Source organism: Sarcophilus harrisii, chromosome 4 (assembly GCF_902635505.1).
Source record: "Sarcophilus harrisii chromosome 4, mSarHar1.11, whole genome shotgun sequence".
NCBI lineage: Eukaryota > Metazoa > Chordata > Mammalia > Dasyuromorphia > Dasyuridae > Sarcophilus > Sarcophilus harrisii.
The window spans coordinates 202,754,042-202,779,487 of record NC_045429.1 but is presented as its reverse complement, the minus strand read 5'-3'; the positions used below and the strand labels follow the sequence as shown (position 1 = coordinate 202,779,487).

At 32.1% G+C, this 25,446-nt stretch overlaps 1 protein-coding gene across 1 annotated transcript in view; it reads right to left on the bottom strand.

The window, feature by feature from the left end:
- Window positions 1-25,446, bottom strand: part of ASCC3 (activating signal cointegrator 1 complex subunit 3) — a 323,207-nt gene that overhangs the window by 114,954 nt on the left and 182,807 nt on the right. The window contains exons 25-30 of the mRNA XM_003769315.4: window positions 21,300-21,520; window positions 15,550-15,635; window positions 10,715-10,881; window positions 10,461-10,606; window positions 10,183-10,303; window positions 7,430-7,572 (exon numbers count right to left, since the gene is read on the bottom strand). Of these exons, the coding sequence (XP_003769363.1) occupies window positions 7,430-7,572; window positions 10,183-10,303; window positions 10,461-10,606; window positions 10,715-10,881; window positions 15,550-15,635; window positions 21,300-21,520 (884 nt within the window). The remainder of the gene's footprint in view (window positions 1-7,429; window positions 7,573-10,182; window positions 10,304-10,460; window positions 10,607-10,714; window positions 10,882-15,549; window positions 15,636-21,299; window positions 21,521-25,446) is intronic.

Sequence of the window (25,446 nt, the reverse complement as noted above, 5' to 3'; positions counted from 1 at the left end):
AAATTTAAAAAAAAAAAAATAAAGTAAATTCAAAATTGAAAAAAAAAAAAAAACAAAAAAAAACTTGTGGAATTTACTGATTTACTGAAATTTTTTATATTTCTGAAAAATCATCTTACTAGACCTAAAATTTATTTTAAGAAATTTTAAAAAATATGAAAGTAAGAAAAAATTAAGTCAAAGGGAGAAAGATAATATAACTATGACAGGGAGAAATGTATCTTCTTTTAAACCTGATAGATAATTCTGACCAAAATATAAAGAAGAAAGAAGTTAAGGAACTGAAAAGAACTTTAGAAAAGTTAGATACAAAAGATGTCTGGGGGTTACTTAATGGGAACAAAAAGACATAAACATATTTTTCAGTGGTGAAAAGTAGCTTTACAAAAATTGATCATGTCATAGAATATATAAAACCTACAAACCAATTCTGAAAAAAAATTATGAAACACATTTTTAGAGATAACATTGCAATAAAAATTGTTAAATAAAGGACCACCAAGAAGGAGATTAAAAATGAAATTGTAAATAACTAAAAGCTCTTAAGCAACAAAAAATATATAAATTATCTAGAGATCACTACCACAGCACAAAATAACATTTGTATAGATCCAATGATAAAGCATTCTTAAAAAAAAAAAAAATCAAGAAAAACTTAAATGGCTTGAAGAATATTTAAAGATTATGGCTAGGATGAGACAATATAATAAAAATAACAATACACCCAAAATTAATTTAGAGTTTTAATGCAATACTAATTAAATTTATTAAAGTAAAACTTTATAGAATCCCATAAAATAATATCAGTTAATTTGGAAAAATGTTAGATCTAGAATACTGAGGGAAATAATGAAAAGAGGTAGGGAAGGGAAAAAGCACTTTGAGAACTCAAACTATATTATAAAGCAGGAAAAGAAACAGATCACACCTATGGGCAGAAGATATATTCTTCAGCAAACAAGTGATAGTAGGCAATTATAAAAGCCAAAATAGATAACTGACATTTAACTGAAAAGCTTCTGCACAAATAAGATTAATGCATCTACAATAAGCAAAGTTGTCAAATGGGATTTTTTTTTTAATAAAAAATTTCTCTGGTAAGGATCTGGTAGTTAAGATATATAAATAATTAACTGTATAAATATACATATATACCTATTCATCTTTATAATGATGATAGCTAACATTTTAATGATGATGATGATAATTTATGGCAGATACTGTGCTAAGCATTTTACAATTGTTATCTCAGTTGATTTCTATAATAACTCTGACAGATATGTGTTATTATTCTCATTTTATAAAAGAGAAAACTGAGGCAAACAGAAATTAAGTCATTTGCCAGGGTGTCTGGATCTATATTTACACATATGAATGACCAAAAGCTATTCTCCAAAAGATAAGTGGCCAAAGGGTAGGAATAAATGATTCCCCCAAAGAGTTTCAAGCTAAGAACTATATGAAAAATGCTCAAATCATAAATAATAATAATAATAATAGAAATGGAAGTCAAAACAAAAGTGGCAGAGACTTAAAAGAAGCAGAAGAGATTAAGAAAATGTAGCAAGAATACACAAAAGAACTATACAAGACAACCACAATGGTATACGTACTGATACAGGGCCAGATATCTTGGAGAATCAAGTCAAGTGAGCCTTAGAAAACATTATTAATAGTAAGGCTAGTGAAGGAGAGGGAATTCTAAAGATGATGATGTTAAAAAGTGCTGCACTTGCAATGCCAGCAAATTTGGAAAACTCAATAGTGATCCCTGGATTGGAAAAGATCAGTTTCTTTCCCAATTGTAAAGACAGACAATGCTGAGCAAAAGTTCAAACTACTAAACAATTGTGTTTATGTGACATACCAGTATGGTTATATTTAAGATTCTACAAACTAGACTGTGGTAACAGGTGAACCAGGAATTATCAGAAAAACAGGCAGGTTTTTGAAGAGGCAGAACAACTAGAAACCAAATTTCAACATTCAATTGAATATGGAGAAAGAAAGGGAATTCCAGCAAAAACATTTTCTTTTGCTTAATTACACTAAAGCCTCTGACTGTGTAGCAAGTCCTTAAGGAGATGGGATACCAGATCATTTTACTTGTCTCCTAAGAAAACTGTATGAAATTTAAGAAGCAACAGTTAGAAATGAACATGAAACAATTGATTGGTTTAAGACAGGAAGATTATATATTTTGACTTACATTTGGCTTAAATGCAAAATGCATCATGCAAAATTTCAGAATGGATGAATCAAAACCTGGAATTATGATTATAAGAAGAAAAAGGAACAGACTATATGTAAAAACTATGATATGTAAATGATGCAATATTACAGATGTCATGAATACAAAAGCATTTTAAAATCTACACATATTGATGTAGAGTGAAGCAAGCAGAACCAAAAATATATACACAAATACTATAACAAAGTAAACAAAAAGAACAATCACATACCAAAAAAAATTATAAAATTACAAAAATGAAGTACGGTTTTAAACAAAGAGATATGAGAAAATCTTTCTCCTTTTCCTCTTTACTTTCCTCCTTTTCCTTTTTACTTTACTACTTGGTAGAACATCCACGATTATGACACTTTGTACATATTTTCAAACGTTTTTGATGTATTGAGCAGTTATTCTAATTTTTTCCTCTTTTTTGTCATTAAACATATTATTTGTTATATGGCCTGGCTTTCAGGAAAGAAAGAGGAAAGGATACTGCAAGAAGTTATGATGATGTAAAAAGAAATTCATAAAAATTTTATTTAGAATTTTAAAAAGACATTACAATTAATTTTAAACTAAATAACAATGTGCAGGAAGGGGTAGGTCAAAGAACTTAAAAAAATAGAAAATTTCACTAAAGTTAATAACAATAATGAGTCACCACACCAAAATTTGGGAGGGAAATAGCAAAGGAAATCCTCAAGAAAAAAATTACATCTTCCAAAACTTTTACCAATGGGAGGGAAAAAGAACTTATGAAACAAGGATGCAACTAAAACAAAAAATCTACAAAACCAACAATTTAAAAAAACTCTAAAAAGATATCATGAAAATAGAAGAGATTCTCAAGATTGGAAGCAATCACCCACCACCACCATAGCAACCACAACCAAAAAACTATTGATTTAATAAATGAGATTTAGAAATTAAAAAAATAATAAAATATATAAGACATTAGCTCAAATTAATTTGAGTAATAAGAGAGAAAAACCAAATTACCAATACAAAACATGAAAAAGGTGGCTGTACATAAAATAAGAAATTATTAGAAAATATTTTGCTCACATATTCCAATGAAACTCAAAATATAAATAAAATGAATATTTGCAAAAAAGAGCTAAGATAAACAGAAGAGATAACTTCTGATATTGGAAAAAGAAACAATATATGAGATCCCTGCCCCCACCAAAAACAAAACAAGCAAACAAACAAATAAAAACTTGGGACCAGACAGATTTACAAATAAAATTCTAGGAAACAGAAGAACAATGAAACATCAGTAATGAGATCACAGCAACATAATACAAGATTATAAGAAGATTATATTATGACAGAAATGCAATTGCAATATATGTAGAAAGAAAGAAAGACATGAGTGAAATGGTCTCAGAGGGTAGAATTGGAACAGAGAGTGAAAGTACAGAGACAAATTTATCCTTTTGTCACAGCAAAACTTCGTAACAATTAGGAATGTCCAATAAGAAGGAAAACGTTACTTATCGAGACAAACCATTCCCCTTTTATTCTTCATCAATATGATATGGGAAAGGCAGTGTTGCCTAAAGGATAGAGAACTGGTATCAGTCAGAAAGACTTGGGTTTAAGTCTTTCTCTGACACACATTTACTATATGTTCAAGTCACTAATTTTTTAGTGTCTCAAGCAACTCACTAAAACTCCGGGTATTATATAAAGGACTTCTCTGTATTAGTAGAAGTTCTTTAAGATGAACTCCTTAAAGAAATGAAATTACAAGACGAGTTTAAAAACAAAAATAGAATTTCATCTTAATATATTCAGGTTAATGTTCTAGTCCAGAGGTATCAAACACATGGCCAGTGGGCTGCATGTGACTCACAACATTCCTAAATACTAAACAGGGAAATATTTTACAAAATAAATAAAAATAGATGAAAACATAATGTTAATATATGATTTTCTAAATTAATATGTGTCTGCTGGGATCTTTATATATGTTTTAGTAGCTCCTGTTTCTACATAAATTTGATAACATTGCCATCATCCAGTTAATATTTTGATTTAGAATTGTTATATGAAATATTACCTTTCTCTCCTAACTTTAATGTCATGTACAAATTTGATAAATATACCATCAACAAGTTTAACCAAGTTACTGATAAGAATGTTTAAAAATATAAAGTCAAAAATTGCTAAGGCATTCCACTGGTACTACCAAACTGCTACCAATAAACAACTACTCTTTGAAATCAGCTATTTATATCATTCATCTTATTACATTAACATCAAGTTAATTCAATAGTATTTTTAACCACCTAAAGAAACAAAGAAAGGCAAAAAAGTTCCTGATCTCAAAGACTTTACAGTCGAATAAAGGAGACAAAAAAATAAGTTAAGATTCTTACAAGGTTTTGAAAGAAACTACAGAAGCTGAGAAGCAAAGCTGAGGAGGAAAAAATTCCAGACATGGGTTTATATCTACTGAAAATGCCTGGTGATGGACATTTACAGCAAGTGGAAATGCTAGAGATGGGAGATCTTGTGTAAGAAACAGCAAGGAGGAAATGCTGTATCTTAGTATATAGAAATGGGTAAGGTATAAGACTAGAAATACAGAAAAGAGTCAGGTTAGGAAGGATTTTGAATGATAAAAGAGATGATTTTATAGTTGATTTGATGAGGTACTACTGGAATTGACTAACTAGACAGATGACAAGGTCAGGCTTGTGTGTTGGGAAGATTAATTTGTTAGCTCAATAGAAGATGGATTGGAGTGAGAAGAAACCTGAGAAGGGAAAACTCACAAATAGGCTACTAAAATAGTCCAAGCAAGAGATAAGATCTACACCTTCTCTTCCAGCCTACCTCAGATACCCTTAATCTTGCCATCACCAATATTCATAAACTCTGACATTCTCTGTTGTCATTCTACTTCTCCTCTTCCTGGTAACCCCTCAAATCTACTTTTCTCTTTCCTGTGACCTCCAATCAATCCACCTCTCATTTCAACCCAGTTCATCATCCGGTATTGGTTATATTCACTTCCTTTTTCTATCCTGACCCTCAGATCTCTATTTGTTCCCTTCTCTCCAGTTTCTTTCCCTTATTCTGCTGAAGACTTTGCTTTATCAAGCTCCATTACTCATTATTCATATGATCTGCTTCCTAATACTCTATTCCTGAATAAAGGTAAAGAAAATGAAATCATACCAATAGGTCCACTACAAATTTATGGCACGTAATCTTAACCTGTTCTTCACTATGGCAAAGCAATCCTCTTATATATCCTTAATTGATTCACTACTCCAACTCAATAAAGAAGCTTTTCCAAATCTTTTCATCCTTGCTCAGACTTACAAAGGATCTGTATTGTAACCTTCTTGCTAATGTTTCATTGAAAAAAATAGGACATTGTCCAAGAGATCCCTCTTCTTGTCATCTCTCATCACTAAGATGCCTTCTTGATTGTACCCTTTATCAATCTCCACTTTTTTTTTAATCTTTAATTTCCCCTCCTCTACTGGTTATTTCCCTATTGCTTATAAACATGCCAACGTCATCTCCATTCTCACTATTGATACTACTCTATAATATATTCCACAATATTGATAACTAGAATTCTATGTGTATTTTTTCTTTTTTTGGGTAAATGAGGCCATTTACAATCAGTGCCTCCATTTTAATTGTTACAATATGGTTTCCAATTTCTTTATTCAGCTGAAATTGCTCTTTCTAAAATTATTAATGCTCCCTTAATCGCCAAATCTAGTGGTCTTTACTTAATCCTAATCCTTTTTGACCTCTCTGTAGTCTTTGCTAGATAGAGCATCCTCTTCTTTTGATGATTTTCATGACACTTCTTTTCCCTTGTTACCCCTTCTACTTCTATTAACTTTTCTGTCTTAAATTTCCATTGCTGGACTTTCATCCAAGCCACATCCATTAACTGTAGATATCTCATAATGATTTGTCCTAGGACCTCTTCTTTCTTCACTAGATAATCTTATCAGATCCATGGATTCCACTTTCCTATTCAGTTAGATGATTTTCAAATTTATTTGCCAAGTTCTAACCTATCTTTTCACTTCCAACCTCACATCTCCAATTGCTACAGGATATCTTGAATTGGATGCCTCAGAGACATCTTGAGCTTAATATATCCAAAACTAAAAACATTCCCTCCCACCCCCCTTCTCCTTTTCTTCATTATTATTGAGGGAACCACTACCCTCCCAATCACACAGGCTTGGAATTGTCATCAATTCTTCACCTTCTCTCACCCCCTGTATCAAGTTAGTTGCCAATTCCTGTCAATTTTACCTTTGTATATAACTCATCCTTTTAACTTCTATATTTGTGTTTTATAATATACCCACAAATTAATGTACATTTGTAGGTGTATGAACATATATACATATTAAAAAGTTGGGAAACTCTTTCTTTGAACAGTAAAGATTAAATGGTGTATTTATTCAAATTAGGAGAAAATTTAATAGGTATTATAATCATTGCTCTAAGCTGCCATCTACTGAGAAAAATATTAATTTTAAAAATCTCAATATTTCTTTTTGAAATTTAAAGTGGGGGCAGCTAGATGGCACAGTGGATAGAGCACTGGCCCTGAAGTCAGGAGGACCTGAGTTCAAATCCGATCTCAGATACTTAATACTTATGAGTTGTGTGACCCTGGGCAACTCACTTAACCCAAATTGCCTCTGCAAAAAAAAAAAAAAAAAAATTAAAATGGCCCTCTAGATTTCCTCTAGTAGTGTAAAATTGTTTCTTTACAATATCTATACAAGATATTATATACTCTATCTCAACACAGAATTCTAGAGAACTTAGAATTTATTTTTTTCAAAGGCCTCACTGGCAAATGAGAAAACTGAAGCCCAAAGAGGTTAAACAACTTAACCAATGTCTCTTTATGATTCAAGAATATCGATAAAGATTATATAGTCTAAACAACACTATATTAAATTTTCAAACTTGTACCAAACTGGAAGTAAAAACTGTAAAGAAATCCACTTTTGCTAGTAATGAGATTAATCATTCTTATTTCTTATTGTTATGACAAAAGTACTGAAATAAGTACAATTTGAGTCCATTTAAATGGATAAACCTGTTATAGTATTAATTTTTAAAAATGGATAGGTAACTAAAATCAAATGAAAAACAAACTGAAATTTATAAAGAACAGAAGAATAAATTCTCTACCTCTCTTTCATCCATGTTCAACCACTGTTTAGGATCATCTTCAGTAGCCAGAAAAGCTATCAATTCTAACGCTGTAAGACGAGTTTGACGTCGGGATGATACAAATATCAGAACAGGTTTAGCTGGTGAATGACTTCTAATTGCTGTCAAAAAGTCATGGAAAAAAAAAAAAAACAGCACAATTTTTAAATGACAATTTCCATGAATAATTTCCATTATATCTCAGAGTAAATTAGGTCAGAATATATATTTCTTCACATAACATTCATGAAAGTACATTGACAATAATATTAACACATATAAATGTGTTCAAATAAACATTCATAACTTAAATCATAAAATTCACTGAGCTTTAGTTATGAAAGAGATTAAATCAAGTCTCATTTTACATGTATAGAAACTGAGGCGTAAAGAGGTGACATCTTTGCACAAGACAATATAACAGACAATGGAAGAACAAGAATGAGGTTCCTGATTTCCTAGTCCAATGTTCTTTTTTTCTAATGAAATTGTTGGCCTTATACCTAAGGACAAATGGAAATAATATCAAACTGAATCTATATTACTCTTTGTTTTCAATGTGATTGGAGTCTCCAACTTCATTTCCCCTGTTTAATGCTCTACAATTCAAGTAAGAGCTGAGTAGAAACTGTAAATGCTGAAACTCCATGATTTTCTTAAAGTGGTGATTTAAGTAGGGGCTATTTTTTCTATAGGAAGCACACTCCTGGCATTTGCAGATGACGGAGACTAGGAAAGAAACTAGGCAATTATTTTTGCTCTAAGCCTAAGCTTTAACTTGAAGATAAAGGGAAGGGAGAAAAAGTTAAAGAATCTATCCAAAGAGTTGTGCTAAGGGATTGATGTAGTTTCAATTTCTGTTCTAAGAGATTTGTCATATGTTAGAGGCACTTGAATTGTAGGGTGAGCAGAATTAATGTTGTGGGGTATGATTTGGTGGATCCTTACAGAATATAAGAGCAAACATTGAAAATGTTCCTTTTCCCATTGCTTTATCCTATGTACAAAGTACAGCACAGGGAAGGAATAGAATAAGAATATTTGAAAATGTAAAAATGTTCTTGTGAAAAAGTATGTATAAGGGTGAATTTTAAACAAAGTATAAATGAACATTTGCGTGATCCTGAATGTATGTAAGGCTATGTCATAGGGCCTATGTACAGAATAGGAAAAATGAGGTACATACATTTTTTATTTCATCTATGAAAATTTTGTAGGTTTAATCACATTTAAAATTTATTCTCAAGCTTGACTAAGTTATTTACTGAAACTGGGAATGATTTTCCCCACCTCTGTGTATGCTTCAAAATCTTAATAAAATGGCATAAACAAGAATTATTTTTGTCCTTTGTAGCTTTCTTAGAATAGTCAGTCATTTTTCTAAATATATAAAAAAAAAAAATAAAGTGAACCCTTTTTCTTGTTTGAAACATGGCTGCAGATTTTTTTTTTTTATGAGCTAAGAAATAAGGTTTACAATGAAAATGCTGACATGACCTTGACTATATTTATATGAAACCCACAAGAAATAAAACCATCATAAAAGCATATTTCTAGACTTAATGAAATACAGTGACCCACTACAGGTATAATAAACAGTTTATAAGTCTAACTGCTTTGCAGAAATCACCTCTAGCACAGTATAAATATTTCAGTTATTTACAAATGATTTATATTATATGGAATACTTTTCTCCAATTATTGTTCTGCAGACATTCTTAAGATATCTATAGCCAATCAGGCTAATAAATTATAAAAAGAAAATGTATTCATTCCTTTGTTTAGTATTCAATACTGTGTATTAACACATTACTGACTATAGATGGTAAGATTTTGGCAAATAATACCTTAGTCACAATATTTTAAATAGCCTGTATATGAGAAAAATATGTGTAGTTTATATACAGTCATGATTGCATTTCTCTCTTTCTCTTTCTCTCTCTCTTGGAAATTCAACATCTAATGGATTTTTCTTGTGACAAGAACAGGTGTGGGTGAACAGCTCAGGGCAAATTTATCGTTCATTAGTGATTTTGTACAATGCTTCTGTGGAGGTGTAAATAATCTAAACTGCCAAGATTGGTCTCCAGTTCACAATCAATACTTTGCCTCTGTCATAAGGCTAATTACAGCAGCTAAAAAGTCACCTCACAACTGCCACCTCACAATCAGCAGCAGTTCCCATTACAGAATTTATTTTAGAAGTTATTTTTAATTGACATAATAAATATTCCTTATGCAAACCAAACAAAACAAAACATGCTTTAACAAAATGAGAGGGTTGTTCTTAAATGTGTCAGGCTTGCTATCCTTGTTAAGAAAAAGGAAAAAGAAATTAGTGACATGTTTGGAGGACCTGAAAATTCTAGATTTTATGGTACTGTTATGAAACCATAAATATGTAATGTTTGTTTGACTATAACTTCTGCTCATCACTTTGAAAAGATAATAAGCATTATCTGAAAACACTTTAATAGATTAAAATTCTAAACAATTTTTTTAAAATTATAAATATTTTTGTATATTACTTTAATTATGGTAAACAGCAAAGCCATTATCACTTATGAAATCTCTCTAATTTTAAGAGTAAGTCAATTTCATGTTTATATTCCTGAACAATTTAGGCAAATGGCTCCCCACCTCCCCTTCAAGGAAATCCAAACAGTATGAAAATGTCTCTGGAGCATATTATTTACATTGGGTGCATCTCATCCCAAATACTTGCAACTTACCCTGAAAAGCAGGTTTATTCATACTAGCCATACGAGGACAGTAATGTTGACCTGGGAAACCATGAATATGAACTTCTAGGGGAACTGGACGAACCGATGGTCTGAAGTTGAACAAACCCATCTAAAGTAAATGTGAACAAAAATGTTACTCCTTTTTATGCTAAGATATACAATGTCATGGTACTACTTCTATGTCAAATCCTCTGAGAACTATACTTGTCAAATGTCATATATATATGTATATATGCATATACATATATATAAGTAATTTAAAATACCTGATTTATATTGAGCCAGTCAGCAAGGTCTCTGGCATTAGCTAAGGCAGTAGACAATCCAACTACTCTAACAGGCTTTTCCGTGTGAGAAGAGATGAAGTTAGTTCGAGATACAATAACCTCTAGAACTGGGCCTCTCTCGTCCCCTAGAAAATAAAAGGAATGTGCATTAATCATTAACAAGGTCTGACCGTGACAGTTCTATGCATGAAAGTCAACGTTTCTAAATCAACTTTATATAAAAAGGCACTCACCTAACAAATGGATCTCATCTATAATGAGAATGGCGACTTTTTTAACATAGCTCCTGTTCTGCCAGCTTCTGCTGATTCCATCCCACTTTTCTGGTGTAGTAACAATAAGGTCAGCTTTGGCAATGGATTTCATATCAGGAGTCACATCTCCTGTTAGCTCAATAACTCTGGAGTACAACAAAAATCATTAAAAAATTAAAAACATAGGGGAATAATGAAATCATTTATTATATTACAAAATCATTATCAAATTGAAGCATATGTTTCTTTTGGAAAAAACAGTGATAACTCTTAATAAATTACCTGAAAACTATGAAATCAATTTTGATAAGATTTTTAAAATAATTATTTTACAATTAGGAAGAAAATTTTCTCCATTAGCATAGTTGTCAGACTAATACTAAAGCACTTCTTATTTTTCTGAGCAGAATATATTTTCTACCAAACACCACCATAGAACTGAACTTAATCCATGGCTTTTAAATAATACAAAATGTGCTACTGTCTTACAGTAATTAGTTGAGCAGCTTATCTCACAGTTTCCCATTTTTTCTTGAGTAACCACCTGGATAATCGACTCAAGATTAGCTCTTTTTGATCCTGTAGGGTCCATGCTATAAACTGGATGATCCATTTATGGATCTATAATGCTTGTGACATGACCACTATTTCTGTATATGATAAGAATTCTGTCTAATTTCCATTATATAACTTTCTGTAGAAAGCTTCATTTGCCATGAGAAGAAATAAGATTTTGCATGTTATTCTTTTTGTTGTGTTCTGGAAAACTGTAAGCTTCTGCTCTACCCTTATTATTAGTACAACGCAACTTTCCAATGCACAAGAGATCATCACAACATGCACTGGAACAGAATACAATTTAATAAATAGGCTACAAATAGGTCTTTGCAAAGACAAGACTGTCTTGAAGAAAGAACAGGAAAAGGAAAAGGAGCTGAAACTATAAATATTTGATAAGAAATTGTAAAAGTGAATTTGAAGGCATGAAATTAAATCTTTGGAGAAGATATTTGGGAAGATTGGAGAAATTTAAAGCTTTGAAGTAAAGAACTCAATTTGACAGGAATGGGATGGAAGAAGGGGACTTGAAGAAAAAAAATCAAGGAAAAAGGCCTGAGGAGAAGAGCTGGAGCTAAAAGAGAAGATCTCAATTTGAAATAAGACAAGGATTCAAAGAGATCTTGGAGAAAGTGAAACTTAAAAGACAGCAACAAAGGAAGGACTAGAACAAGAGGAGGAAGATAAATAGAAGAAAAACTTTAAGCACAATGTAATTGGTGAGACAAAGTATGTAAATAAATTGGTAAGACAAGTGAAATTTTAGTAAAATAAGGCAAGAAAGTTGGGATTGTTGATTGAGAAATGCTTACGGGGCTGTTCCTGAATTGTTACAGTTTTAATCTTTCTATATTTACTATGGTCACATGATTGCTATCTAAATTCACAGTCAAGCTTTTTTGTCTCCTAGAAAAGAAGATAAAAGAGCCCAAGAAATATATCCATATATATTATCTGTGACAAAGTGTTCTTTAAACATACAAAAAAGCTTCAATATAAAAATAAGAAAAGGGTTCAAAAAGATAGGGGTAAATTCTGACATGTTAATAAGCTGAAGGGTAGAAAAATGTAACACAGAAGGAGGCACCACTGAATACTTCTAAATAACAGGCAAAAATGGGTTTTTTCTTAAGAGAAGGCTCCTGGAAGAAATAGCTGCTTGACCTTCAAAGAATCTTAAAATTGATCAGCAAGTGCTATTGTGGGAGATATCCTCCAGTAAAAGTGAGAATAAGAAAAAAAGAGCAGAGGTGATTGCTGATTTTTTTTTGGAGGGAATTTTTTGCTGACATGTTATCAGCAAAGGTCTGCTATATTCTTGTTTCCAAAATATGACACAAAAGCTCCATGACCTTGTTGAAATGGATGATCAGCCCTTCCCCCCCCCCCCAATTTTGGTACAAAAAATAAACACAAATAATGCCACCAGAAATAAACTGTAAAGCACTGCCAGATATTACAAAGTCTTGGGCAAGAAACATTATAGGTACAAATAGCATTTTGTCATGGCTAAAGTGTCATGCTCACTAGCTCTGTGTCACTCTTTTAAACTGAGTTTTATGCCTCTCTCTCTTCTCACTCAGTACTATCTGTCTTGGTAACCTTATAAACTTCCACTGATTCAATTATCATCTTTATGCATATGATCTTCAGAAGCATATATATACAGCCTTGGTCTCCCTGCTGAGCTGGTCACACATCTACTACCTACAAACTCTAACTTATAGAAACTCAATTTTCTAGTAGGTCCATGAAAATCAATTCTAAAACAGAGCTCATTTTTATATATACTTCTCCCAATCTTCTCTTCTTCTAAATTTGGTTATTACTGTTGAATGTCCTACCCATTCTCCTAGTCACCCATACTAATATTTTGGATGCCAGAATTTTACATTTAATCTAAAGCACTGCCAAATCTTATCATTTGTACATTCACAATATGTTGCATAAATTTCTTTATCTCCATTTCATGTCTTAACACTCTTTTAGGCATTTATCACCTTTCATCTGGACTACGGCAAAAACCATATAACTGGTTTGTCAATTTACTAAAATTCTCTCTACTTCAATCTGTCTTTTACACAGATACCACAGATTTTGTTTCTAAAGTGAAAGTCTGATCATATTACCTCTTCTTCAATAATCCCCTATAAACCTCAAGATCAAATATAAAACACTGTGGTATTTATAGGTTTTCATACTCTAGACCCTTCCTCCCTTTCCAGCTTTCTTCCTATATAAATATTAAATAACTAATAACTGGATAAATATAAATTAAATAAACATTAAAGATCTATTTCACATTCACCAGATTGACAAAGTCAACAAAAAAGGAAAATAAAAATTTTGCAAAGTGAAAGAAGCATGATCAAAACTTATAGAAAAACAACATTGTAAAAACAAATAATTCTGAAAGACTTAAGAAAGTGCTGTCTGCATCCAGAAAGAGAACTATGGGGACTGAATGTGGATCAAAGCATATTATTTTCATCTTTTTTTGGTTGTTGTTATTATTTGCTATTTCCCCCCTTTTGATCTGATTTTTCTTGTATAGCATGATGAATATGGAAATATGTTTTGGAAGAATTACGTATGTTTAACTTATATTGGATTGCTTGCTGTCTTGGGAGGGAGAAAAGGAGGAGAAGGAGAAAAATTTAGAGCACAAGGTTTTGCAAAGGTGAATACTGAAAACTGTCTCTGCATAGCATATATTGGGGGAGGGGGGAAGAACTCTGATTAATGCAAAGTCTAATCACTATTCCAAGGAATCTTCAGCTAAAAGAGATAATATATGAAGAATTGAGAGTGAAACCTATACTTTTGTTTTTTGCTGAGGCAATTGGGGTTAAGTGATTTGCCCAGGGTCATACAGCTAGGAAGTGTTAAGTGTCTGAGACCAGAAGCATATATTTTTTTAGACATAATAGATAAATTTGTTTTGCTTGACTATGCATACTTTTTTGTTTTGAATTTTTTTAGTACAGCATTTCATTTTTCCAAATGAATATTTTTATATCAAGCCCTTTGACATCACCGGCTCTAATATTCTTTTTAACTCTACTCTGATGAAGACAACCTCCTTTTCTCTATTAAAGTCATGTCTTGATCCTGATTTTTAAGTTTCCTCCATCAGATTTCCTCGTCAATTAGATCTTTCAATCTACTAGAACTTTCTATCTATTGAATCTTCTCTACCAATTTGGAACATGTATTTCTCCTACCATTTCCTCACTATCTTATATTTCTCCTCTATTCCATGGTAACTCTTAAAGAAATTGCTTTTAAATTCTCTCCTCTTGCTCTATTTTTAGTTTTTTGGAAATCTGGTTTCTGGCCTTATCATTCAACTGAAACTTCTTTCTCCAAAGTTACCCAAGATCTCTTAATAACAATTATCTGTTGGTCTTTTCTCATCATTCTTGAACTGTTTGCAGCAGCATCTTACTTTGGTGACAAGCCTCTTCTGTATGCCCTCATCACTATAGTTTTTTGTTTTTATTTTACTAAATTACTTTCTTGCTTCTCCTGCCTAATTATTCCTTTTCAGTCTGGGTCAATTTCCATATCATGTCCTCTAATAGTTGGTGACCTCCGCAAAGCTCTTTTCCAGGTACTTCTCTATTTTCTCTTTATATTTAATGACCTATTAGTTCCTAGCGGTTTTAATATTACATCTGTAGAGATAACTGCTGAAGTTCTTTATATTCCTAATATCTCTCCAAAGCTCTCCTCACTTCCTGATCCATTTTCTCCTCAAGCTTATTTAGCTGGGTCTGTCATCCTCATCACCTCCCCAATGCATTCAGAGATTCTACCCCTAGTTCCTCTGACTAAAAACTTTGTCTTATCTTTCTAGAACTAAGAATTAAGAAACTTTGTCTTGTCTTTAGGGAACTAAGAACCCACCATAAATCTTCAGGTGTCACTTGAGTACTTATCTAATCCCTTCCTCACTTTATTTTACAAAAAAGGAGAGAAAATAAAAGAGACAAAACCAATGTTTTCCTCTTGTTTTTACATATTAGGGTATATAATATGTTTTGGAATAAAGTTTCTTGTCATTTTTCTTTGGGGGGCAGTATATGTTAGTATCATTTTTTTCTTAATAAAATGAGAATATTGATCATTTAAAATATTATTTAAATACATGAGAATGTTTAAAATAATCCTGAAGTTTTTTTTCCAAATGCTTTGATTTGTACTATTTTTTATACCATTAAAAATATTTATCTTGAGTTAAATATATGACTTACCTTTTGCCAAGTTTTTCTTCTATTCTAACTTTCCAATCTTCCATTCTTTCACGTACTAGAGCTTTCAGAGGTGCAATATATACTGCCTGAATAAAACAAAAAAGACTCATGTAAATCAAATTGAATAAACTGAAAATCTGCGTAAAATTATTTAAAATATTATCTTTTCTGTTCAGGAACATAAATGCATCTCAACTACAATGACAGTCAATAAAGTATTTAAATTTCATCACATGAGAATGATTCTAAGAAAAATAACTAACATACAAAAAAATTCTGTATTTGAAATATTTTGTAGAAAAGAAAATACTTCAGTGCTAGTTTCTATAATAATATTGCTAAAGCTATTACTTTAGTTGTGCTAAGCACTGGAAATACAAAGAAAGGCATAAAATAAGCAGTGTTTTCAAAGAAGTGAGTTTAGGAGATAATACACGAATAACTATGTACAAACAAGATTTATATGGGATAAAAAGGGAGAAATATCAAGGGGAAGGTACTGAGAAGTGTTCCAGGAAATACTTGTTGGAGAAGGTATGATTTTTGCTGAGACCTGAAACAAATCAGGGTAAGAGGCAAAAATGAAAATAGAGAACATTTCAGGCATTTTCCAAATATTCAAATGTAAATGATATAGTCACAGTGTGAATTTTTAAGTTTTTCAAATTTCTGAGAACCAAGGCAATACTTCTTTCTAATCTTATGTTCATGAATCTTAATATAAACATAAAGAGATGAACAGGATACTAAACTCTCTCTACATTCATTTATATGGTACAAAACTGATAATAATGCTAGAATTTGCTGTTATTAGTGGAGTTTTTTATAGCACAAATTGCTTTGACATACCATTGAATTTCCATGTTTATACAAATTGAAAATGTGAATTACATGCTTGGAAGAACTATTTAAGGATTCACCTATATCAATCCAAACTTTACTGTAAGTTTTTCCTGCTTTAAACATATCAATAATGAAATTTCTGGTATTTTTTGTCATTTTCCACATGAGACAGATCAATAAAGTCTTGATGGGATATATTAGAAATAGAAGAAATTAAGAGATTTTTCTCTTTTACTAATAAGTTAAATTCAAACTGCAGGAAAAAAGCAAGTTTAAAAACTATTTAAAGTTTTTTAAATTCAAAGGATATCTATTCATATTTTTGTCACCTCAAAAAAAAAATATACTTCAAAACCTCACTGTAGCAAGAAAATAGCTAATTTTCAAATGACTAAAATTCAAATATTAATAGTGAACAACATATAACTAATTTTTCAAAGGTAGAAAAGAGTTAATTATTGTTCCAAAAATAGAATGTCATTTTTCTAAGGAAAGGTATAATAAGTATGAATATGTTCTATGCCAGTGGTTTTGCCATTAGGTGATTAATAGCCATTGGCTATGGCAAATCATGAGACAGAGACAGTGGTATAATGATAGAAAAGAAGTTAAAGAATAATATTAATCTCAGTGTTAAGATCATTTATAAATATCACTTTAAATTTTAAGTTCATGCTCCAATAGCCAACAATGATGTATTATAATTTTTATTACTTATGTATCTAAAAAATGTGCATGATTGTCTGCCCCAATATAATATAAATTCCTTGAGGAGAGGATCAGTTTTTGTTTTTTGTCTCTGCAAATCAGGACTTAGAAAAGTACCTGGGACACAGCAGGCACTTAAAAAATGCTTGATGATTGACTGAAACCATTGAAAGAATGAACAAAGTGAATAATGTAATTTTCATCACGGGCTAAACCAGAAGAGATTTGAATGGCAATATGAATTTGCAGGTAAATGGAAGGATGATTACAACAGTTTAGAAAATAAACTCATTTGCAAAATTTTATGAAGGAAGATGATGCAAACAGAATTTCCTCATAAAATAGTAAAGAGCTCTTAAGGGTTAAACTCATCTATCTCAAGCTTGGTGTGAAACCAAAAAAATCAAATCACCATAAGCACAAATTTAGATGAAATGGCAATGAATATAACAAAGAGGCCAAAAAAATCGGAATCTATCTACTAACATTTTTATGATAATCTATTTTTATTACCGATAACAGCAAATCTACCACATTAATATTCTATTATCTTAGCCGAGGAGAAATTACATGAAGAGGGGCTTGATGGAAGGAGGTTGGGCTAGGTTAGCTAGACTTGCCAATAGTCATCAGGCGCATATTAGTGGAAGAATTATTTTGGAGGCCTCGAGTTAGGATAAGGGTTCGGCTGTGGATGCGTTCATAGTTTGTGTTGGCTAGACAGAAAAGTATTGAGAAGGTGAGACCGTGGGCGATTATTAGCACAGTGGCACCTATGAAGCCTATAGGAGATTGTATAAGGGCTGCAATGATTACTAATCCTATGTGGCTGACAGAGGAATATGCGATGAGTGATTTAAGATCTGTTTGTCCTAAGCAAATAGAACTTGTTATAATCATGCCTCAGAGAGATAGGATTATAAATAGGTAGCATAAAGTTGATGTGGTTGGTTCTATGAAGGCTGTGATTCGTATAATCCCGTAACCGCCTAGTTTTAGTAGGATAGCAGCTAATACCATAGAGCCCGCAATAGGGGCCTCTACGTGTGCTTTAGGTAGTGAAAGATGGAGGCCATATAGTGGTATTTTTACTATAAATGCTATTATGCAGGCATATCATAGTAAGGAAGTTGATATAGAGGTGTCCAGCGTAGGTGATACTAGTGTTATGGTAAGTATGTGAAGGGAGCCTAGATTGTTGTGTAGGTATAGTAATGCTACTAGAAGAGGGAGGGAGCCTACTAGTGTGTAAAAAAGGAAATATAGACCTGCATTGAGTCGTCACTTAAAAAAATGAACTTGGGTGAAGAAACTTGGTCATATAAAGTAAATACTGAAGGAATCTATGCTGGAAGTTATATAATTTTGAAAGAATTAAGGTATTAATTTTCAGGCTATATAAAAGAGCAGACAGAAGAAAGTAGAGTCAAGAAGATGGAGTAAAGACAAGGACTTGCCTAAACTATCTCCCAACCCCTTCCAAATATCTTTAAATAACGATTCTAAGTAAACTTTAGAGCAAAAGATTTAATTTTCCAGCTGGAGACAACATAGAAGGTCAGTACAAAGAGTCTGTTATACTAAGATAGTGGTGCAGTATAATCTGACAGACTGTGCCAACACAGATACGATCCTTCAGAGACAGCACTGGTGGTTTCGAGACCTCTCAGCCCTCCGACACCAAAGATGACCTGGAAGGTCCGTAGGAAAGGGTTACAACTAAGAATAACTTACCCAACTTATCCATCAGAGTAAAAGGTGGACATTTAACGAAACAGAGGACTTTACAGAACTCTTGATGAATAGAGCTGTACAGAAAATCTGACTTTCAATTACAAGACTCAGGAGAAGCATACAGAAGTAATTAAGAGAGGGAAATTATAAAGGACTTACTAAGGTTAATCTATTTACATTCCTACATAGGAGGATAAGAACTTTCTGATTACTGAGTTAGTTAGAAGAAATAATAGACAGAGGGCACAGATGTGAGTTGAATATGAGGGGATAATATCTAACAAAAAAATAAAACTGAGGGGTGAGAGAAGAATATACTGGAGTAGGGGAAAGGGTGCGGTCCATTGGTGTAAATTATCTGCCATAATGGAGGCATGAGGGACCTTTTACATTGGTGAAGAAAAGGGGGAAGAAATCAGGAATAAATGAACCTCACTCTCATCAGAGCTAGCTCAAAGAGAAAATAGCATGCATGCTCAATAAGGTTTAAGTGAAGAGAGCAGGAACTCTAAAGAAGTATACTTGAAACAAGGTGTTAACTCAGTGGAATTGATGAAATGATTGTTCTCTAGTTCACCTATATACTTAGTACTTAGCATGGTAATGTACTGGTTCTCTAGTGATGTAATTACAATAAGGTATATAAGGGTCAAGAAGAACTAGAATAGATAGTCTATCTCTGACCAACCTCGTGGTGGCTTTCATGAACTATGGGGGAGACTGGTTGAGATTGGCAGACTGCTGGAAGAGAATGCCTGTCTGAAGGACCTCCAGAAAGCTAGCAGAGACATTATAGTTTAGAAATCTATCTTGCCCCTAAGGAAGTTAAGAGCAAGGGGATATAGGGAGGGAGAGTGATAAAAAAGAAGGCATACTGGGAGAGATAATCTGAAGCAAAAAGCTTTTGAGGAGGGACAGGGTGGAAGGAAAAGAAACAGAATAAAAAGGGGGAAATACAGTTGGCAACAGTAAGAGAAGAGAATTTTGAAGCAAGTATCTGTGATGAAACCCTCATTTCTCAAACATATAGAAACTGAATCAAATTTATAAATAAGAGCCATTCCTCAAATGATAAATTTGGACACATGGACAAAATGAAAACAGTTTTCAGATGAAGTAATCACATTATTTATAGCCATATTAAAAAATAATTCACTATTGAGTGTAGAAATGCAAATTAAACAATTCTGAGATACTACCTCATACCTATTAAATTGGCTAATGAATCACAATAGGAAAATGACAAATATTTGCAGGAATATGGGAAAAATAAGACATTAATGCATTGTTGGTACAACTGTGAAGGATTCAATCAATTTGCAGAGCAATTTGGAACTATGCCCAAAGGGCTAGAAAAACATACATACCCTTTTGACCTAACAATTCCACCACTAAGCATGTATCCCAAAAGAAAATTTTAGAAAAGGAAAAAAAAGCCTACATGTATAAAAATATTTAACATGACTTTTATTGAAATATTTTCTATAACTTCACATGTATCTTCTCAATGAGGAGGTGAGGAAGAAGGAGATAGCGAATCTGGAACTCAGAGTTATAAAAACAAATAAACATTGATTTGCATATAATTGGGGAAAAATAAAATATTAAATGAAATAAAAATGAGCAAAAGATATCAAATGATCAAAAGAAATTGTTACCAGTATTTTTACATTTTTAAAAAATGTTGCTCAGGATTGGTTTGACAAAACATATGGAAAAAAATCAAATGGATGAAGAATATGCTGACTATTATTTAGGTCGGTAGGTCATTGAGAACCTAAGTTACGGAGAAGTCCTCTTGATGAATAATGAAATTGGTTCAGAATTGTATAGGAAGGAATTATTGGTCTTGAATCTATATTTGGGAAATGCGTAGGATTTCAAGATCCTAAACTATTTTCTGACATAAGAAACTATTCTTTTATCATAATGTCCAAATGATATTAAGGAGTTACAAACTATGGAATATTACAATGAATAGATTTATGCAATAGAATATTACCAATGATGATTTTAGTGTATAATGTTGCAATAAAATATTATTTATTAAACACAAGATTAGAAAGGAGATGGACTACTTATGTATACAGGATAAGGGTTAACACATAGATATTCTGAGGAATTACAGATGACTAAGTATTCTTCAAATGTTAAATTGTTTGAGGAAGGAGTCCTCTCATGAACTGAATTGGAAGAAAGGAAAATGGATGGAGCACCACTAGAGTAAGTAGTTACATCTCTGAGGTCATGAATGGACTTATGTTTTAAAATATATTTTTGGTAATAACATTGTTAGTTTAATTTCCCAAGACATCAACTTTTTACTATTATATGCTAATTCTTTTATATATTGGGAGATTAGCAAATACTCGATGACCTTTTCAAATTAAGTTTTGGAAATTTGTTTCTCTATTCTTTGATTAAGGAAAAAGAAAGCCACTGAGTATTTTTTTTTTTAAACAAACCTTTGATGAGGGATACTTGTTAAAGATTCTGAAGATGGCTAATTCAGCAGCTACAGTCTTTCCTGAGCCAGTGGGTGCTCCAAGTAGTACATTACAGTCTGTGTGATAGAGCGTGTGAAATATTTGGGTCTGTACAGGATTGAAGTGGGTGAAGTTGTATAAGGATTCATATTTCCGGCATCCCAAAGCTGTGACAGGTAATGGTTGAAGATCCAGTAATTCTGAAATAAGAAAGGCATTCATCAAACTAGGGAAAAGAAATAACAAAAATAGAAATTATTTCATTATAAATCAGTTACAAACTACTAGAGAGAAGAAAAGAGTTGAAAATGTTGGAGAGTATTATCCTATGTTGGAGAAATGAATGGCATTCTATGGAAATAAAAGCAAAATTAAAAATTTGGTGTTACAAATCTTGACATTTTCCTAAACATCAATGTTTTGAGTTATTAGTTTATTATTCTTATAATAAAGTCTAGTACAATAAATACTTTATTGGAAATTAGTTTTTTTTCTGGCAAACTCATTACTATTTTTATTCTTTGTCATTAATTGTAACTCTATGAAGCAATACTCTTTCTAGAGAGACTCAACAGACTTGTCATATTCCAAATGAATATAGGGTAGAACAAGATTCAGAGCTGTCTTCTGAACTATCATGATTACATTCCTTTAAACACAGTCCAAGGTTTTTTCCATTGCAGGTGATTATTTCTAAATATTCTTACTCTGAAGGTCAAACTTTTGGTATTAAATCACTGTGCTCCTAGCTGGGTTAGATCTTGGGCAGAAACCTGTACCATATTCAAAGCTTTTTTAGCTTGATAAAAAGTTCAAGTTTTGTGTGTTTTTTTAAACCAGAGCCTGGACAATTTTGTTAATCCCATGACAGAAATAAGTCTCTACTACTCAACAAACCTAATGTACCAATACATCTATTTTCCATAATGCCAGAAAACTGCATTTCCTTATTAACAAAAAAATACACTGTTATTAGATATACATTCTTCTATCTTGGATTACATTATTTTTAGAATATTTCTCTATTGCATTTTGGAAACTAAGATATTATCCCATTATGCATAATGACATTGGTATGTGTTCAATCTAACAATTTCCTATTTGTACTCATTCTGAAAATATACTAAAATTTGGGAGAAGCTGAATAGGTCTCTCGATGGAAATCTGAAGTTTGCTATGGGGGCAGTCCTTAATTTCAGAAGGTTGAAACAAAGCAAAATCATTAGGAACTTTCAAGTAAAATACTTAATTTTCTAGGCAGAGACATTTAAAAAAAAATACTTTTCACTTCCAGTTTGTTATGATATTGGGAGATGTTGAACAGTAAAACAAAACCGTGAATTTAAAGAATGTTATTGAATTTAGTCTTCACTTTAGAGTTTCATAACATAAAGGACACTCACAAGTTTAAAATGAACTCCTCAAATAAAAATGATATAGGAATATCTAAAATATAATTGCCCTTATTACCATGGATAAGGAGAAATTGAAAGCACATTTTAAAATCAGATGTCTTTTGTTATGTAATGCTAAGAGTTTCTTTAAAATTTTATGTGGAAAGAAGATTCTGGGAAGATGGTGGAGAGGGTCAAAAAACTTTTGGTTCTTCAAACTTCCTCCACAGAAAAAGACAAAACATTGCCTTAGAGTGAATGTAGAGCAGCAGAAATAAACAAAAATCAGGATGTTCTTTTTTGTTTTCCACAGACAACCTAAGAAGATCCCATGAAAGACTTGACCTCTCAGGCAGAGATTCCGAGTACAAACATCTCCTGGCCAATTCTGCAGAATCAACAAACAACAAATTCTGGGGAAAAAACTAAGATTTGGCCTTAGAAACTTTCATCCCATGAACAGTGTGAGGGGGGTCTGACTGCTGAAAAAGAAGATTGAAGGACCTTTCACTACGCAGAGATGCCAAGCCCAGCTTTGTTGACCAGTCTCACTCTGGGGGATGGGGGTGCTATCACATACCTCCTGAGTGCAGTAGTAGAGGGATGGGAACCCTGCTGGCTGTGGACACTTGCAGAAAAATATAGTCCCTGGACTTAGTTCCAGGGAAGAGGGGACAGCCGTAGTTTGCAGCTATTGGAGGACCATAGGAAGTAAGATCATTTTGTGGGACAACATGACCTGGAGCTTTAGCCCACATTTAAAAGTAGAGAAAAGAGTCCAAGGTTAAGCCCCCTGACAGACTTTAAAAAATAACAGTAAGAAGGACCTGACACTTGGAAAATAATTACTAATACCTTGGGACTAGAACCAGATCACATTAATAGCTGCTAAAAATAAAATAAAACAATAAAATAAATAAAAACGAGAAAGCAAAGGAGAAAGACCAACCATAGATAGCTACCACGGGGACAGAGAAGATCAGGGTTCTTATTCAGAGGAAGATAAGAGAACTAAAAAGCCGCTCCTTTTTCAATAAGAAACATCAAATAGTCCTAAGCACAAAAAGATTCCTTAAAAGGATTTTAAAAATCAAATGAAATGGAGGGAAAATTAGAAAAAAATAGGAGCAATCCAAGAAAATTATGAAAATAAAGTCAACCAACTTGAAATAGAGAATCAAAAACTTAAGAAAATAGTTCCTTGAAAACTAGAATGGGGCAACAGGGAGCAAATGATATTCTAAGGCATAAAAAAAATAAAAAGAATAAAAAAACAGAACAGAAAGCAAAATACATCATCAGAAAAACAATTAATTTGGAGAATGGGTTAAAGAGAAATAACAGAAGAATAATGGGACTAAAAAAAAAAAAGAATAGTGGGACTGTCTGAAAATTGTGATTAAAAAAAAAGAATCTTGATTCAATATTATAAGAAATTATCAAGGAATTATCAATTTACCTTAAAGTTCTAGAACAAGAAGTCAAAGCAGAAATAGAAAAAAATCCACCAATCACCACCTGAAAGAGATCCAGGAGGACAACTTATAGAAATATCATGGCCAAGTTTCAAAGCTCCCAGCTTAAGGAGAAAATACTGGAAGCAACAAGGAAAAAGCAATTTAAATATGGAGCTATAATAAGGATTACACAAGACCTAGCAGGTACTATGTTGAAAGACTATAGGTCTTGGAATACTACATTTCATAGAGCAAAAGAGTTGGGATTAAAACCAAAGCTAACTTACTTAGCAAAATTAAGAATAATCCTAAATTTTTTTAAAAATGGACTTTAACAGAAAGATTTTCAGATATTTGTGACAAAAACAGGAGAGCTTAAGGGCAAATTTGACATATAACATCCAGGAGAAATAATAAAGTAAACATTAAGGAACTCAATAAGGTCAAATTGTTTATTTCTTATATATTAAAATATTATCAGTTCCTTTATAACTGTCATTTTTATTTTAATAGTTTGAAAGAAAAGCTTTGGCTGAGCTAAGTATGGTGGGTGATTCTAAAACAATATAAAGTTGTAGGGAGAGATAAAAAGGAGTAATTATCTCAAATGAGGCAAAAAAAAAAAAAAAAAAGGAAAAACAGATACAAAAGAAGCTAGTGAGGGGAGAGTGGAGAGTGCTGAAATCTTACTCTCATTGGAAATGGATTAAATAGGGAACAACATATCTGGAAGGGTTTAAGTCTTCTAATTTTGAAAAGAAATAAGAAGGCAAGGGAAAGGATATTTTCTTAGAGAGATAGGGAGGTTACAGGATTGGGGAAGATGATGAAGGATTATTTTGGGGGGAGAAAACAGGTAGAAGTAAAGTAGAGGAGTCAGGAGGGATAGGAATGGAGGGAGGGGTAGAAGCAAAGCAGAGGAGTGAAGAGGGACAAGAATAGAGTGAAAAGGATAGTGAAGAAAATAGGAAAGCAACAAGTAATTAGAGCTTAGAACGTGAATTGGATGAATTCACCCATAAAATGAAAACAGAGAGTAAATTTAAAATTTGAACTTAATATGTTTTCAGAAAATGCTATAAAAATGATACGCACAAACATAAAAAATCGAGAATAGAATTTATGTTAAAAATTCAGATATAGTAATCTTAATCTCAGACAAAGCTAAAGCTTTATCTTAGATTTTGTGAAAAAAGAAAAACAGATAAATTACACTATATGTTTGCCATATTGTTTTAGACTATTTAAAATAACTAGATAGTGAAAAGCTGGAAG